The sequence below is a fragment of the Sceloporus occidentalis genome, unplaced genomic scaffold, assembly GCF_023333645.1.
Source record: "Sceloporus occidentalis isolate IW3139 unplaced genomic scaffold, rSceOcc1.0.p SCAF_9, whole genome shotgun sequence".
Lineage (NCBI taxonomy): Eukaryota > Metazoa > Chordata > Lepidosauria > Squamata > Phrynosomatidae > Sceloporus > Sceloporus occidentalis.
Window position 1 is genome coordinate 42,458,972 of NW_028316989.1, and position 19,373 is coordinate 42,478,344.

General features: G+C 40.0%; 1 protein-coding gene across 2 annotated transcripts in view; it reads right to left on the reverse strand.

Moving 5' to 3' along the window:
- ABHD2 (abhydrolase domain containing 2, acylglycerol lipase) overlaps positions 1-11,493 on the reverse strand; it is a 33,225-nt gene extending 21,732 nt beyond the window's left edge. Inside the window, exons 1-3 of one of the 2 annotated variants that reach the window (XM_089539118.1) lie at positions 11,399-11,493; positions 4,219-4,299; positions 2,450-2,651 (exon numbers count right to left, since the gene is read on the reverse strand). In XM_089539118.1, the coding sequence (XP_089395244.1) occupies positions 2,450-2,643 (194 nt within the window). In that variant the 5' untranslated portion in view covers positions 2,644-2,651; positions 4,219-4,299; positions 11,399-11,493. Of the gene's footprint in view, positions 1-2,449; positions 2,652-4,218; positions 4,300-11,238; positions 11,322-11,398 lie in introns of those variants that run through there. The other variant, XM_089539119.1, reaches the window with a different exon arrangement.
- Between the last annotated feature and the right edge of the window lie 7,880 nt (positions 11,494-19,373).

Consider the following 19,373-nt stretch of genomic DNA (forward strand, 5'->3'; position numbering starts at 1 on the left):
TCCACAGATATAAAGTTACTTTGAGAACCAGGGCGGAGAAGAGTCACAGAAGCAAGGAAAATAAGAGCCAACTAACTAAACAAAATATTATGGTGAGTGGGAACCACACATAAGGAAGAGTAGGCTAGAAGACAGGTTCAGATATAATACTAGAGATATGAAGCAAGGCCCAGGGTAGGGGATCAAAAAGTTAAGGAAAATCTATTATTTTGCAGGGAGCGAGGTTCTGAAACCGTTTTTTCATGAAAATACTGAAAAAAATGGACTATGGGATATTTTCTTTTAGAATGCAGAATAAAATGTTTAAGACAATGTGTTTACTACTCCCAAAACATTTCTAAAACTCTGTAAGAGAAAGATGTTTATGTAAGACTATGTACAATATTGTTCAACACAGTTCCTGATGTCAGTTTCCTTTTTGCAACTGTTTTATGGAAATGATTATGCACAATGGAGAAATAGTAGACAAACCTTTTTTTAAAAAAGGTAATACTGATTGTTTCCTGTTTTTATGGAGGACTTTTTGCCTGTTCCTCAAATTGACAAAACAAAACAGTTCCTTATAGCTCATGTGTTCCTTACAGTTCAGGATTTTGTACTTTAAACGTGAAACCAAGTAAATATTTTTTTAAAAACAATATAGGTAAGTTCAGTCTGTAATTATATGCTTAATAAAATGTGTTTTTTATGTCTAACATGATAATCTTATGCCGAACTTAAGTTATATATAGTACCTTTGATATTTCTAAAATAACCAAGGGACTATAAAACCACAATTTGTGCCTATAAATGACCTCCAAACACTGTTCAAATCTTGGCCTGTGGCCTCAAATACCCACATGCAAGTTAAGACATTAAAATTAAACATTGCACCTGAACCAAGCCACAGGAAACTCTTACCCATATTGAGGTGTGACATGTATCTGGTTATACACCAAATCTGGAAACTTGGGAGGTAGCTTTCTTTCCACAACCATCTCAATTTACGGTGGTAAAAAGTTGTAATCAGATTGTATTCCATGTTCTGGTGCAGAATTAAAGTTTCACTAACATCTAGAGGATTTTCCTAAACTCTCCAGATATCAGTGAAACTTGGTTATTATGTTATTAACTAGAACCAATGTAGTTGTTTGAATGTTGGACCACAACTCTGGAAACCAGGGTTGAAATTCCTGGTTGGCCAGGGAAACCTACAGGGTGACCTCGGGCAAATCACCCTCTCTAAGGATGCATTTGCACAGCAGAGATAATCTGGTTTGACACCACTTTAACTCAAGGCTATGTTCCAATTCTGGGAACAGTAATTGTGGCACCAGAGCTTTGCTCCAGGGGAGAAGGCCTAATGTCACACAAAACTACAATTCCTAGAAGTCCATAGCCTTGGGCCACAGCAATTCAAGTAATGTCAAACCAGATTATCTCTGCTATGTAGATGCAGCAGTCTCAGATGAAAGCAAAGGCAGCCCCTTCCCTTGTCATGGAAATCTTGTGATAGGTTTGCCTTAATGTTGCCGTAAGTTGGAAACAACCTGAATGCACATAATAACGATTAAATAGCAACAAATGTCATTGATACCAAAGTTTTGCATTTGAAAGTCATCATTTGAGGAGGAGATCCCTTCTTCCATTTCCCTCACTAGCCCCACAAATAAGTAGGAGACATGTATGCAGAGGAAGCCTGTTCAATGCCATTGGCCATTCCTGGACCAGAGTTCCGGGATGCATTGATAATAAGCAAGCACTCAGTACACTGCCCCCTTGCAGATGTGCCTGATATGTGCAGAAAGAATGGAGGGCAGGGGATTCAATTCTGGGCTGGGAGCAGCATGCAAAGCCCCCTTCTTTACATGTTCAGGAAAAGAATACAGAATCAGCATTTGAAATAGGAACAGAGGGAAACTGCTTCTCAGGACAGAAAAAGAACACACAAATAGTACTGATCCTATACCAGAAGTGAGCAAAATTAGTCTACTGTTATAAAACAACTTCAACAGGAATAAACAGTGTTATCAGGGTTAACTTAAACAGTAATTTTACAGATCTCAGCACAAATCACGCAGCTGGACTGATGCTGCCAAACATACACAGCTTAATTGGAATAGCTCTCCATACCAAACGCCAGAGACAAAACAGGAAAGTCCCCACCTTCATGGTCTGCTTGTAGGCACACAAGAGAATCTGTCTGGATTCAGCTAGACTTTCTAGTCAATTTCCCTCAATGAGGCACATATTTCTAAAACTATGCATATTTCAAATGCACCTTAAGTATAGAACAAAAAAGTACATGTGTGAAGCTGCCCTTATGTTCTTAGAATCGAACTGAAAAATTTATTTTTCCATTTCTAAAAAAGGATCTTACACCATTTCCTGATATCTAAAGACAGCATCTTGTTGTACTTAGTATATTTCATTTGAACATTAGAAAACCATTAATATGCTGGCTACTCACTCTTTGGTTAGAAGAGGACATGACTTCAGTAGGAAGCGGGCCAAAGGAGTATCTTGGTATATGAGTTCAGGAGGGGCAGTCGGGCTCTTCAGATTCAGGCAGCGGACAATAATGTAGAGAACAGCAGCTACAGCAGCCAACTTCACCCCGTCAAACACTGCCGGCAGCTCAGGGGTTTCCATTAAAGGATTCATCTTGAAATCTGTAAAAGAATATAAACTCAGAAAACTATTTCCAGCAACCAAAGAATCCTTACAAAGCAATGTAACAGCCTTTTGTTAAGTACAGTGTGAGAAATGCTTTCAAATATAAATATTATTCATAAAAAGGTCAATTCAGGACAAACTCATAAAGAATTTAATATCTAGTTTTTAGCTTGAGAACTGCGTATCTCTCCTCAAAATACCTCTGGATTTTACCCTACAATACTAAGGCAAAGAACATATGCTTCCACAGGAACTATCCCTAGCAGACAACCACTACTTTGGAGTTTTACTCCTATTAAAGACATCAATGAAAGTAAAGACACTCCAGATAGCAACTGTATGTCAGAACTATCAATTAGTCTAGATCTACCCAAAAGTCAGTATTTGATTACCAGTATTAATTTAAACCAAACTTTTTATGTCTGAAAGTTATACATTATTCATCAATACTTCAGAAATCACTGATCTGAGTGAAGGAAGGAAAAACAAATAATTCTCATATCTGTTTCTACATAAAGTCAGCTAACTGCTGTGATATCCAAGAAAACTATGTCCAGTTAAGGAAAGATATCAAAGCAAGGAGGAACAGAGCTTAATATATACATGTATATTTTTCTAACTCACACAGGCATATGCTTAGAGAAAGCGTGGACCTTAATGGTAATTCTTTACAAGAAAACTAATCTCGTCAATAGCCTCTCTGTGCATCTCTTCATTGAATAGAGGGATACTGTAATGCTACTTACCAGTAAGCCACATTTCATCAGTAATTACAAAATTCAATTAGTCATTGCAATTCTCATTTTAAGTCTTAAAACATTTCTGCTAAACTTCACCTCACTACCCAAGAGCTTAATAATGGCTCCTGGCTCAGAACAGTGCTGGGAAGGTGCCTAGCAGAGAGACTAACATCAAAGCACTGAGGATTTTCACTCCACTGGCACCATGCCACCATCTTGCAATCTGACGAAAAGCAGTTGAGAGCGAGAGACTAAGAGAGAATCTCTTTCACATGACACAATTCTAACACCCTGATACCAGTTTTACTGGTATGGATTCATCCTATGGGATCCTGAAACTTGTAGTTCTAAGAGGTATTTTGAATGCTCTGACAAAAAGATCTAGTGCTTCACCCAATTACAATTCCCAGGATTCTATAGAGAGCAGTCATGCCAATTAAAGTGGTATTGAAATGCTACAATTAGAGGTACTAGCAATAAATCCTGCAAAGCTAGAAACAGCACATAATTCATGCTATTAATGGTCAGTCACCTTGGTCAGAGTTGACCATTGTCAACTCTGCAAATATAATTATTGTTAGTGATGATATGTTCTACTGGATTATAAAGACAGGTCTACAAAAGATGTAGAAAACAAGTCTGCAGGTGATTTCTCTATATTTTCAAATAGTGGCTTGATAAGTGCTTTAGCTGGAAAAATGTTGCTAGGTTACATAACAAAACAACAGCACTCTTCTGCATTTGAAACAGCATTTGAAGGATGCTCAGTGTAGGCCTTGACAATTCCCAAACAATGTGTTTGAAGTACGTATGTAAAACCCACCTGTGAGGTGTGTCACTTATTCTTAAACACAGCAAACTCAGGAATCTTCTAAGCAAATATTTAGTTCAAGTCCAAGTTTGCCTGAAAAATAGAAGTAGACTTCATCACTTTAGTTGTAATAGTAACATTTGACTACAGAGCAAACCTTAATACAGGGATTGTACAAAGCACAAAAGCCATCTGCAATATAAGAGGATAGCTGTCTTAGGGCCACTTAAGATGAATCAATTACAGAGACCATTCAAAGTTGCATCCAGACCATGGTATCTACACTGAGACAGCCATTTGTGTGAAGCGGCTTCCTCGCTGCAGAAACCACTAAGTTTTGTCTCATGAAGAGGCAAGTCAAAAACAGTCTTTATAACAATTTGCTACAGCAGTGGTCCTTAATCTTTTCTTTACCAGGGACTCCCTTTAAATAGATTTTATTGCAATTCCCAGGATTCTGTAGGAAGCAGCCATGCCAATTAAAGTGGTATTGAAATGCTACAATTAGAGGTACTAATTTTAAAAATAACCTTTCTAACTATGAACTGTAGGAATCCATTTTAAGCAAATCACACCGCGAAAAAGACTTGTGTGATTCAAACAGCAGTCATCCTGACATGGTACTGACCTTGTACCTGAAATGGAAGTCAAGAGACATTTACTGTCCACAGATCTCAAACCCTGTTAATACACAACTAAGGTCCACTTTTTCATAAACTGTCTGTCTGAAATAGCAGCTGCTGTTTGTTAGAAACCTTTGGTATAAGTAACTACAGGATGGAGAGATCATAAAGTAAAAGTTACATGGGAAAAAGAACATTATTCTAAAACAGCTATTCTCAACCTTTTATATTTTAAGGACTATCAGTTGTGGTGTCAAAGAACCTGGGTCCCATCACTCTAGAAACAAGTCCAAAAGCTATCTGTATGTTTACATGCATTCTGCTATAATATTTCCATTATAAAGTCATAACATTTGCAGTACAGCTTAAGGACATTAAAATGGCAGTAGGACTGCTGGAGTAACTGCAAACAAAATGCGTAATTCCATTAGTAGTTAAACATCATTATAAAAACCCAGCATCCCAACGAGATTAATTCTACATTCAGTCTACATTATGTGTACAGTCAGCTGAGAATCCCTAAGCTAAAAGAGTATAAAAACAGCAACAGTGAAATATTCAGTGTAAAGTGTTTAACTTGCGCAAAGAAAAGACATTGGTCTGCTAAGCCCTCCCAGAATTTCTAACTGGCATGTTATCAAACAGACAAAGAGGCCTTTCACTAGACACTGATATAGCACTAAAAATAACCAGATACAACTTGACAAAACAGAAATAAACCCACTTGTCAAATGTATGCCTCGAATTTCCTTTGTTTACTGCATATACAACTGCACTGCCAGAGAAAGCTAGTGCCAGGAAGAACATGACATTCAGAAGGGTGACAGTACGTACTTGCAAATGGATGGGTAAAATATACCAAGTTAGCAGAACTTAGAGAAAACAGTACACAACTTTTAACAAACAAACATTTGGTTAGCTAAATAGCAGCAATTGCTGTGCCATTAACTGTTACCAATTGCAAGAGCAATTCAGGTGCACAAAGCCTGATGCTTTTCAAAAAGGCTCACCCTTTTAGAATACACAAGTCTTCTCTCTCTCACCCTCTCTCTATGCAAAGCCATTAAAAGAGACTGCTACTGGGAAGCATTATACTAAGGAAACAAATGAACAAACTGTAGAGTATGAAATGTTTATAGGTATGCCTAGGCTCAAGTTTAAACCTTGTAGGAACAGACCAGACCAGGAAGGAAGCAGTGACATCTTACACATCATTTACAGAAGGCGATTCTGCAATTTTCTTCCAGACAAACAGCTGTATCCATCTGGAGAAAGTGGTAAAAGAGGCCTTGGGGAAAGGGAACAAATGCCTACAAAACCCTACTGGTCTTTAGGACTTCCAACCAGCTTTACCCCAGCTACTGCCCTTTTAAGAATTTCAAAATGGGGAGAAATCTTGGTCGGAGAATAGGAATTTGAGCTCAAGCATATTCTTTGCATATCTAAATAAGCAACAACCTTCAGGTTTTTAGTTACACACTATCCACCATCACCAATATTCGTATCTGAAAGGGCACCAGGGTTCAGAAATGCAACTGCTCAGTACAGAATCTCTACTTATTTCCCTAGCTATTACCTATGGCAATAAGTAGGAGATTTCATCCATGTATGAAGAGGTAGAAGAAGAATATGGACATATGAATTTCAAATTTCCAAGACCTGGCAACTGCGACCGCATGATTCCAAGTAGCAGACTTTCAGATTTTAAAGACTTTTGTGTTCCACTGCAACAAACACTAATATAGCAAGAGTCACTACCTCAGGCTCAGTTCTTCATTTCCAAGTGGGAATCAGAGTGCTCTCTAGGTGGGCTGTTGAGAGATTATTTAAGATGCACACCAAGTTTTCTTTCTTGAGCAGGCAACAGGTAGAATAGGAAGCAAATACTGAATGGAGGAAATATTAAAATTCATCACTAACAATTGCAGCCAGCATGGTATAGTAGGCTGAGTGTTGGACTATGACTCTGGAGACCACCATTCGAATCCCTTCCTGGCTACAGAAACCCATTGAGATACTCTCTCAGCCTCAGAGGAAGGCAAGGGAAAACCCGTTCTGAAAAAACCTTGACAATAAAACCCACTAATAAATTCACCTTAGGGTTGTCAAAAGTCCAAAATGACTTGAAGGCACACAGCAACAACAAATTATGAATGCCTTTCACAACAAAAACTTATCTGGCTCATAGAGCCACACCAAAAAATTAATTTAGGGGCATCAAATAGCTCACCATATAGGATATCAAAGGTTAATTTTAAAACAGGCTTTGCCTTCCATGTTTTCTTCAGGGCAAGATGGAAAAGACTCTTACAGTGAAATCATTCTCAGTCCAGGAATTTGTTTCATGTAAAAGAACTGAACTGAACTCATAAAACCTGCTCTTGGTTACTGCAAGCTTTCCATTTTGGCAGTATGTGTCGGGTGGGGGAAGAATAGGAAGTATTAATGTTATAGTTAAAAGATGAGGAGCCAGAAACCCTTGACAATGGTCCAAAACACACTGTGAAAATAATCCAGTCTGAGACCTCTTTAACTGCCCTGGGTCAGTGCTAGGGAATCCTGGGAATTGTAGCTTACTGTGGCACCAGAGGTCTCCGACAGAGAAGGCTAAATGTCTTGCAAAAGTACAGTTCCCAGAATTCCCTAGGGCAGTTAAAGCAGTCTCAAACTGAATTATTTCTGCAGTGTTTTGGACCAACGTTCTGCAAATTGCCCAGAGGTCTATTAGATCTGCCTTCTTCTGCCCATCCATGGTTTAATCTGTGCCGGTTCTGCCCATCCATGGTTTAATCTGTGCCGGTTTGATGATCACCAGCCTTTATGCTATAGTTTCTTTTTTCTATACAAGGACTACACAGTTTATTCTATACAAGGACTACATAGCATTCTCAGAAAGTTACCTTTGCCATGCAAATATTCATTGCTAAACCCGTTACGTAACCCAGACAACTATGTGATCTGCATTGCTATTGTGTTTATAGAACAGGAAGTTCAAATGCATCATTGTACAATTAAAACACAAAGACTATTCGTCACACGTTGGAATTGGTCGCCAATAATGCAGCCTAGTAACAACTTCAATTAAAATTCTTATTTCATACCTTTAAAAAAAGTTCCTGATTTTTAGCACTGGTCCATTTCCAGACAAACACAGCTTTAAAATATACACTTTAAGTGATAAAGTTCCTTCAGTTTCTTTCGGGCATCCTGAAATTTCAACTTTATTTTTGTTTTTATACTCCAATGTGTTTTTTTCCATGTTAATAATTTGCTAGAAACCAAACTTGAGATAGTTATGGTAACCTGACTGAGTAACACCTTCCCACACACACACCTCCCACTTGAAATAAAACTGGTATTTATTCACAATGTCTTCTAAGAACATAAACCCAGTTGTGGAAGTAGTTTGTTTACCCCAAATCGAAAAGCCATTCTGTCATTCGATAAGCATGTCGAGTATGGACCTATCCCTTAACAAATCTTTAATCTGACCCAAAATCCCAATGTATATCCCCTCCAAATCTTAAAAGCTCCATGCAATAGACAACTTAGATTACTGTCTCAGGCTCTTTGAGCTATGAAGATTTCTGCCCTTTAATTCCAGAGGAAGGAATTGGCAAATCACTTCTGAATATTCTTTGCCTTAAAAAACCCTAAGAAATTCATGGGATTGCCAGATGTCAACAGGCAACTTGAATGGGTGCACACACAAACACAATCTTTTCTCATTAAGCGCATGGATCAGGGAAAAAACCCTGACTTTATTAAGGCAGACTTGACCCTTGTCTTAAGCATGCAAAGCTGTTGTAACAGTAAACCACAATACAATTAAGGGAAAAAATAATGTTGTACTTTAGCTAATGCACTCATGGACTAAAATTTCCGATAGGCTTTTTAAAAAGAATGATTTGACTGTCAGTATATATATATGAACATGGCTGAAGGGAAAGAGATGCACACCCATGCTGTACAAACAAGACACTATAGCTGGACTCTGTACAAGACAACTGGGATGACAAAGTCCATCGTTCAAACCCTCTTCCAATTTAGGAAAACTGCTGCCACAGGATCCCTGACACAGCAAGTCCAACCTCTGCTTAGAAACCCTACTCTAACAAAGGAGAATCCACTACTTTTAAGTCATGTTTCTTCTATGTAGAAAGACGCTTTTCTTAATCTAATATGTAGTTAAAAATCCTCTTTCTTCTCATTTGAACCTATTCGCTTGTATCCTACCATTCGAAGCCACACAGTACAAATGGGCCCCATCATGCATGTAACAGACCTTCAATTGTGAAGTCGAAGGCTTTCATGGCCGGCATCCATGGTTTTTTGTGGGTTTTTCGGGCTATGTGGCCATGTTCTAGAAGGTTCTAGACCTTCAATTATTTACGCATTGATTTGTATTTGTTTTATTAAAATATATTCTAGGCTGCTTTTGTCATCTTTTCAATATCTCTTCCCCAGGTATAAAAATAGTGGGAAAAGGGGAGGGAAGGATTAACCATATAGAAGGGAATGGGGGGTCCAAGCCTAGCAGAACCCAAAAGAAAAAGGTAGCCCAGCACAAAGAAGTTCCAAAAAGCTGAGAGTAATGGATGTGGAAGCAGAAGGCGAACAGTGTCACCGCTTTGAAAACAAACCTAGGTAGGAGGGTGAAAAGAGAAAAATCCTGTGACATCGACTGGAAATGGTGTCATCCGGAGACCATAACCATTTCATAATAAGCTGAAACCAGATAAGCCACAAAGAAGTCCACAACTCATGTAATAAAGAGAAACAGCAACTGGGAGGACAACAGGTGGGGCAAAGCCCTTAAAAAGATAAGTGAAAGCCTATACAATGGTAAATGAGAAAAGAGGAAAGGAGGGAAAGATAACTAAATTATAACCGGTGGGAAGGGGGATGCCAGTGCCATCATCCTCTGAGGCTGAGAGAGTGTGACTTGCCCAAGGTGACCCAATGGGTTTCCAAAGGGACCCAAGCCTTGGACTCCAGAGTCATAATCCTATGCTCATACCACTAGACTGGCTCTCTATGGATGTGTATATGGCTAGTTATTAACTGCTTCCTTCTGATATCCAGGACACAAATGTTGCTGGTTTGCTTCTTTTAATCTCTCTCTCTCTTTCACACACACAGATATATAGAACAGAATGAAAAAGAAAATGGCATGCGGGGGATTACTGAGATGAATTACAGTTGGTCTGCCATACCCACAGATTCTTTATCATCTATGGCTTGGCTATATAAGCACACACACACACACACACACTCCAAAGAGCAAACCTTGATTTTGGCATTTTATATAATGGACACCTTTTTATTATATCATTGTATTTAATGGGACTTGAGCACCCACAGATTTTGGTATCTATGGAGAGGGTCCTGGAACAACAACAACACACACGTATAGACACATATATACAAGCTGAGCCTCCCTTACCTGAAATACTTAGGAACAGAAATGTTTGGGGTTTATTGATTGATTGATTTACTATTTTGGAGTATTGTATTTACATATACATAATAAGATATCATGGCTATGAAAAATCCCACTACAGGTGGACATGTGTCAATATTCCCAAATCCTCTCTCTGTGTGTATGTCTGTGTGTGTGTGTATATATATATATATATATATAGAGAGAGAGAGAGAGAGAGAGAGACATATATATACTGTCTGTGCATATATATGTGGGCGCATACACACACACACACACATATATATACACTGTCTGTGTGTATATCCCCACCACCATCCCCTTCTCCTTTTGTGTCATGTCCTTTCAGATTGTAAGCCTGAGGGCAGGGAACCATCTAATTAAAAAGACGGCATGTACAGAGCTGTGTACATTTACAGCAGTATATATCTAAAGCTTAATAACAACAACAATAATAAAAATAACAATAACAATAATAATAATATATACGAACACACACGAACACACACACCCATATATATACCGTATGATACTGTGTGGGTGTATTTATACACACACTATGTATGTGTGTGTGTGTATATATATATATATATAGTCTGTGCATAAATGTGTGTATATATGTATGTGTATATATATTACATATATGTACACACACACACATATATACTGTATTTATATATGTACACACACACACATATATATATACTGTATGTTTGTGCATATATATATATATATACAGTATATATATATATATATATATATATGTGCATATATAGATATACATAGATACACAGATATACCTCTATATAGATATAAAACCCCGCTAAGCCCAGCCTCCCAGAGCAAGGCGAGGCCCCTGCTGCGACTGCTGTGCCTGGGAGCCCTTCCCGGCCCAGGCGTCCCCATGGCGGCCTTTATCTCGGCCAGGCCACCTCACAATCCCCCCCTGACCCCAGGAAGGCCCACCGGGGCTCCCGAAGAAAGCCGCCTGGAGAGCTCCGAAGGGAGGTCTTCGTGGCCAATAGGAAAATCCCCGGATGTTGTGTTGGGGAGAACCCCCTCCGCTCCCCCCGGACCCCCTCGCGCCGTCCTTAGAGTCCCCTCTCGGCCCCCGTCCCCCGCTCACCTGCGCAGAAGGCCCCACCTGGGCGCGCCCTCCGCTTCCTTCCTCGACAGCAACGCCCATCGAGAGAGATGCTCCGCCGCCGCTGCTCGCGCTCACAGACTCCTTCGGCTACTGCCGACGCCCCGCCTCCGCCGTCATTACCATTGAGCCCGCCCTCTGTCACTCAACTCAAACCGGGTTCGCTATTGGACGCCGTCGAACTGGGGGAGGGGCGAAAGGGCGGAGGGCTACGCCCCTCCCGCAGCCAAGGGGGGGAAAAGGAGACGAGAGAGGGAGAGAGGAGCTGTGATGAGCGATTGGCTGGTTGTGACGCAAAGGGGCGGGGACCCGCGGCGCTATTGGTTGGGAGGGAGTGTCAATCAGGATGGGAGGGAGGGCTGAGTTGAGGAAGAAGGAGGCAGAGGGAGGGTCACGTGGGTTCCCAGGTTATTTTTCTTCCCCCAAATTCTTATTTTTATAAATAATGTTTATATATATATTTTATATAATATTTTATATATATTTAATATTTAATTTTTATGAATAATGTTTATTATATATATATATATAATGTTATATATTTTATATTTTTAGAACTAATGTTTATTTTATATATATATATATAATATTTTTGTAATATTTTATTTTTAAAAATAATGTTTATTACATATATATATATATAAATATTTTAATATTGTAAATATTTTAGTTTTATAAATAATATTTATTTATATATATTTATATATTTATATTTTATAAAAAATGTTTATATATATATATATATATAAAATACTTTTACATTTTTATTTTATATTTTTGTAAATAATATTTATATATTATTATTATGATGCTTTATTTATATAGTGCTGTAGATTATATATATATATATATATATATATATATATGTTTTTATATTTTTTATGTTTTATTTTAATAAATAATGCTTATTTTATGGAACTGTATTGCTTTACGTCGTAAGCTGCCCATGTTATTTAGGACAGAGAGGCGGGATATAAATAAAATTATTATTATCATTATCATTATTATTATTATTATTATTATTATTTATTAGCAGAATTTGACCACAGACCTGCACTGGAGGACCTACGGATGCCTAAAAAGTGTTTTCTGTAGGAGCCTCTAGGTTCTCCAGCACAACTCTATGGCCGACCTTTGGTAGAGTCACAATGAGGTTGAGGAAGTGTGCCGTGTGAAAGGGATCTGGGAGTCCTAGTAGACCACAAGTTGAACATGAGTCAACGGTGCGATGCGGCAGCTAACAAGGCCAATGCGATTTTAGGCTGCATCAATAAAAGTATAGTGTCTAGATCAAGGGAAGTCATAGTGACACTATATTCTGCTCTGGTCAGGCCCCACCTGGAATATTGTGTCCAGTTCTGGGCACCACCATTTAAAGAGAAAGTTAAGAGGTGATATGATAGCCCTGTTTAAGTACTTGAAGGGATGTCATCTTGAGGAGGGAGCAAGCTTCTTTTCTGCTGCTCCAGAGAATAGGATCCAAGGGAGCAATGGATGCAAGCTACAGGAAAAGAGATTCCACCTCAACATTAGGAGGAACTTCCTGATAGTAAGGGCTGTTCGACAGTGGAACAAACTCCTTCCTTGGAGTGTAGTGGAGTCTCCTTCCTTGGAGGCCTTTAAACAGAGGCTGGATGTCCATCTGTCAGGGGTGCTTTGACTGAGATTTCCTGCATGACAGAATGGGGTTGGACTGGATGGCCCTTGTGGTCTCTTCCAACTCTATGATTCTCTGATTTGTGACTAACAGCAGTGATGTGATATAACGTAAATGCATGCACACACAGACCGTTTTGCTCTTCTGAGAAAAGCATTTGCTGGGTTTCTTACTGTCTGTCACACGGGAACCCAGACCGAAGAGTTTGCACCTAGTTGTTTGCATGTCCCGCTAAACCAGGGTGACCAGTGTCCTCCTTTTCCAGGACATGCCCTACATTTCAGCCTCCTGTCCGAGAGGAATCCCAAAACGTCCTCCATTTTGAGCATAACCAAGAAGGATGAATTTATTATATTCATGAGTGTTTTTTAGCTTTGGCCTTGATTTTTCTCAAAAGCTCTACATTTTGTGGCATCTTGCCCTCTGTTGTAGTTAGGAAATCTGGTCATTTGGAGCTAATACAAATAGCAAGTGTCTATATTTTTTGGAACCAATATTCTCTAAACAGTAGTTGATGGACCAGTATCATATATTTAATAGCACAGTCTCCTATAGTGTGCTGGGCTTGATAATAAAATTAGAGGCAACAAATTGCAAAGGTGTGCACATAGGTACAAAAGTGTGGGATAAGAACCTTTCTGTTGGTGCCCAGTAACAGCAGCTTGGTACCAATGGAACTGCTATGGCTCCATTCTATAGGCTCTATTCCTGGCATTTATAGTTTGGAGCATCCTTAGTATTCTCTATAAAGAAATCTAGCTAAGAAAATTCCAAGTATCTCACCAAACTACAAATACCAGGATTCAGTCGGATAGAGCTATGGTGATTAAAGTGATATTAAACTGCTGGAACTGTGTAGTGCAGATAACTCTTCATTTCCCTTTAATACATGTATACCACTTTGGATTGCTGCATCTTTTCGATTCAAATTCAGTGCAGCCAGACAATTTTGCTTTTCAAGACTGAATCTGATCGGTTCGCCTTCCTTGCTTTCAGAGTCGGAGACCTGGAGATGGAAAGCCCAAGGAAACCGAGACTGGGAGCTAAACACAGCCATTGTGGTGTATGCAGCTGCCACACTGAAGAATTATTGCAGTTTGACACCGCAGTCACTGTCATGCATCCATCCTACGAAATCCTGGGATTTGTAGTTTGCTATGGCACCAGACCTCTGACAGAGAAGGATAAAAAAATCTCACCAAACTAGAAAAACAAACAAGCCAGTTAAACTAGTGAACTGCGGCGTTTAAAGTAGTGTCAAACTGCATTAATTCTGCAGTGTAGATGTGGCCATAGTGATCAGCATGTAGGGTTGAGACTTGGAAGATCTAGGTCAGTGTGTATAACAAAATCCGTGGATGCTCAAGTCCCATTAAATATAATGACATAGCAAAATGGTGTCCCTTATAATAAAAAATGGAAAATCAAGGTTTGATATTTGAAATTTATACTTTTTTGGGACATTTTCAAACCATGGATGCTTGAATCCGTGTATAAAAAAAATCAGTGTATAAGAAGGGCCAACTGTATATATTGGGATGCGCCACTTTCTCTCAACCTGATCTACCTCACAGGGTTGTGATAAGGTAATATGGGGGATGAGAGAGTCATGTACCATCTTGAACTCATGAGAGGACAGGCAGAAAATGAATATAGCAAACAAATAAATGAAAAATAGGATGTTCTGTTTCCCAAACCCGCTAGACATCTTCTCGCGCCTGCGTGCCTCCAGACACATTACTCCAGCCTTGAGTTATATCATCTCAGTCATGTGGGAGTTAAGCCTTTAGCCTGACTCTGAGCTTATGATGAGGGTGTGAGCTTGAGAGCCTGTTTGTGATGTGCTTTTCCACTTAGAGGGTATGTGATTCTGCATCACATAATTATGTGGTCTTTCATGAGCCATACCAAAGAGGATACTCCAGAAAGCATCTGAGGAAGTAGACTGAAGTCTACAAAAGCTCATGCTGCCAACTTCTTTCTTTCAGTGAGTCTCAAAGGTGCTACAAGATCTCTTTACATACTGATTCTGCAGACTCACACGGCTATATCTTTGAACTCCAGAAAGCATTAGCCTTGTATCTCTCTCTTCTAGTAGTGTCTGGAGGAAGAAGGGTGGAGTTCCACAGGACCTTTTGCAATGCCCTATGAGTCACTCGGCCAGGTCTCTTTAAGTACATCTGCTCAGTCCTTGCACACGGCAGCTCATGTGTTTATGAAACAGCTCTTATCCAATGGTGTTCAAATCTCCTCCTCTGTGTCCTAAGTCAGCCTGTAGGCTGCACCGAGAGGCTGGTCCTAAGAGCATAAGCAAGTCCCTTGTCATTATTCCTCCTAGTGTACAAACGCGTGCGGCATGCAGAATATTTCAAGAGAAGGCAGCTGCTCTGAGCTGACTGCCAATGAGATCAGAAAGCCGCCCTTCCCATTTCTATTTCAGTATGAATACAATGCTGTAGGCTACCACAAAAAACTGCCCTTGCTCTTTCACCTTTAGCTTCTCCTTTCCATGTCACGCTCCACAAAAGAAAAATAGACACTCATCGGAGCAAAGATTTTGGGTAGTCGGGGGGCATGCTGAGACAGAACAGTGTGCCCTTGTCCAGTACATTTGCGCTGACCTGCAACTCACTCGCTGTGGTCACACGATTTCTCATTCCAAGCACAAACGCTTTTGAATTCACATCTCTCACTGATAATTCATTACTAGGTGGTGTTCCAATATGCAACATCTTTCATCATTACAAATGAAAACGCAATGTAAGAATCCAAATTACATATATATATATATATATATATATATATATATATATATTTCTGAAAGTAAGTAAACCAGAAGCAGAGATGAATTAAATAACTTGCCACCCTTTTTACATGGAAAGCAAATCCAGGCGCCAGGTTGCTTAGATGTCAAATGGCACAACATCTGTGTTGTTTAGAATATAATCCCCATGTACATATTGTAAACCTTCAAGTTATGTTTGACTTATGTTGACCTTAAGGCAACCGCATCATGTAGATTTCTGGAGCTGAGAGAGTGTGACTCGCACAAGGTCACCCAGTCAGTTTCCAAAGCCAAATTGAGAATTTAACCATGGTCTCCAGGGTTGTCATCCAATGCTCAAACTACTGCACCACATTGGCTCTCCAGATTACAAGTGGAAGGGGCCTCTTGGCATCTGGAAGGACTGTAGCATTGGCTGGGCACCACCCTTTCCATGCACTTTATAGGCTTTGGGGGAAAAGTTGGAATGCCAACCAATAAAAATAGCCTATTGGCTGGCAGAGATAGGACTTTTCAGGTTAGCTATGCCTTCACATCCTTGTATATAGTGTTGGATCATCCCAGGCCCTAAATCAAAATCTGAGGTGTAGGGACGGCACCAGGTAAGGTCATTAAGTGCTATGCATCAGACTGCAGAGATGCTCAGGGCTTGTCATTGAAACACACACAGGGAGGGAAAGAGAACGTATTTTCTTGTTTGGAGATTAAGAGAGAAACCTTAGCTAAAAGGTTTACCAATCAAAGGTAAATGAGGGGAAATTACTTTATTCCTTCTCGCCTACGTAGGAAGATGGAATAGGGCACATTTAATCTAGCCTGCTTGTTTTTAGTCAGAAGGTGGAAGAAGAGGAAGGGGTGAGCCCTGGCACCGCAATGACTGGGAGGGAAGGAGGAAGTGCACTGAGCAAATACAAAGAACACCTGGACAGTCCTTGCAAATTACAGCAACAAATCAATGAAGCCTTGCAAATTGGAACAAGCGGCTATTCTATTAGGTGAGCTGGAAATGTGCACACAGCCCTTTTCTTTTGCCCTGAACCAAGTTCACCGAAACTGGAAAATTTATACCCTCATCGCCTGCCTAGAATGACCCATGAGAACTGGACACACAGGGACAGGTCCTGAGATCTGGCAACCCTACCTGCCCCATAAAAAGGGGCTCCTGGTGCGCTTACGGTCAGCGTCAGAACACTTTCCTATTCATTCTTCCTCAAATTGGTCATTTGGTCAACCGCCTATGGGCATAGCATACCTTCCAACTGTCCCAATTCAGCAGGAACAGTGTTGATTCACCCCTTGCCACCCTGCTTTTCAAGCTGTTTTTAAAATGTGAAGTCAAAGGCTTTCATGGCCACATCCATAGTTTTTTGTGGTTTTTTTGGGCTATGTGGCCATGTTCGAGAAGAATTTATTTCTGACGTTTCATCAGCATCTGTGGCTGGCGAAACGTCAGGAATAAACTCTTCTCGAACATGGCCGTATAGCCCGAAAAAGCCACAAAATCTATGTTTTAAAAATGTCTCAGTATTGCTCTTCTCTTCCCACATCTTCACTTTCTCCTCAGCTTTCTTAATTGATGCAAACTAAAAAGCTGAAAATACAAAAGTAGTTTAATTCTGTCGGATGAAAGGGCAAGAGAGGGCAGAATCTTGCTCTATCCTGTAGACTCAGGCAAAAGCAATGTGTTTGACTTCTAGATTGTGTGTCCTTCTTTATTCATACCTTTTGTCACCTTGACCACACTCAGATGTTACTTGTCCACAAGTGTGACAGTTTTCATTTGTAATAAGTTGGAAGGTATGGTTTTGTTTGGTATGGGTTACAGATTTTGAATGGTTGTAGTGCTTTGCTGGAGCGTGTTAACATGTGTTGATCTTGAACTGTCCTCCTTTGGGATTGGGAACTGATCTCAGTTTGGGAGAGATAGTGCCTACCATCTGCTTTGGTCAGGCCTCACCTGGAATCATGTATCCAGTTCTGTGCACCACAATTCAACAAAGGATGTTCACAAGCTGGAGTGTGTCCAAAGGAGGGCAACCAAAATGGTGAAGGCTCTGGAAACCATGCCCTATGGGAAATGACCTAGGGAGCTGGGCATGTTTAGCCTGGAGAAGAGAAGGTTAAGAGGTGATAGGATAGCCATGTTGAAATATTTGAAGGAATGTCATATTGAGAATGGAGCAAGCCTGTTTTCTGCAACTCCAGAAAATAGGACACGGAGCCATGAATTCGAAGTACAGGAAAAGAGATTCCACAACATTAGGAAGAACCTCCTGACAGTAAGCGCTGTTTGACAGTGGAAGAGCTGTTTCCTTAGAGTGTGGTGGAGTCTTCTTCTTTGGAGGCTTTTGAACAGAGGCCGGATGGCCATCTCTCAGGAGTACTTTGTGAGCTCCTTCATGGCAGGGGATTGGGCTGGATGTCCTTGTGGTCTCTTCCAACTCTATGATTCTATGTCCAAGTCACATAGAAAGGACATTGGGGAGGAGAGGGATGCTTGGTTTTGCTCCCAGGTGACAACTGAGCCATAAGTGGCTTTTGCCCATGTGGGGGCAAATCCCACACCAGTCTTTCCAGGTCTAACCAGGCTCCATCAGTTGGCAGGTGGATTGGCCAATGTTTGGATCCAGCCCATCCCAGGCCAAGCCTCTTCCGCTGTAACTAATAAAACTGTGGCTTGTTTGCAATTCCAACAAAAGGTATTGGTGTTTAATAAGGTCAAGGTGAACCCAACACTTTTACCACCATGGCCTCAAGTAAATTGCATTGTGTTCAGTGTAAATATGTGAAAAACATCTCTGGCTTTAACATTTTACCCCATCAATGCATCTGAAGAAGTGAAACAAAATCCACAAAAGTCCATGCTAAAGTACAAAGCAGTTAGTCTTAAGAATGCTACAAAACTGCGACCTGCCCTTCCTTTCTTCTTAATCTGAAACAGACCAGAAGGGCTCCAAACCCATTGGTAAATATTTATAAGATTGCAGCTGAATTTGAAATATTAGAGAGAAAAGATTCTCAGCAATGTGGTTTTTGTTTGGTTTTGTTTTGAAACCTCTTGAAGGGAAGAAAGAGAAATGGGCAAGCAGCTGGAGCTCTTGATCTGATTCATGCTTCTATACTTTGACCTCTAATTCTTCCTTTTTGTCAGCTATTTTTAGAGGAAGAAACGCCTCTTGATTTTTAAAGAACATTTCCATGGCATGCATCAGGAATTTCTATGCTAAACGTTTGGCAGTGACTCAAAATTCTTCATCCTCAGCAGCTTGCTATAACTGATTGTGTTGTCTTTTATAAAGAGACACAGTACTTATAACCGAGCACCAAGGAAAGTCATTACTAGAACTGGTGAAAGGTACTCACAACACATCAGAAGTTGTGACCAAGCTTAATGTTCCCCATTCTCATCATAGATGAAGAGACTGAATCAGATGCAAAAATGGGGAGAAAATTGAAATCCTATCTATGTCTATAGCCCGCAGCCTTTCTCTGTCGTTGTTGTGTGCCTTCAAGAA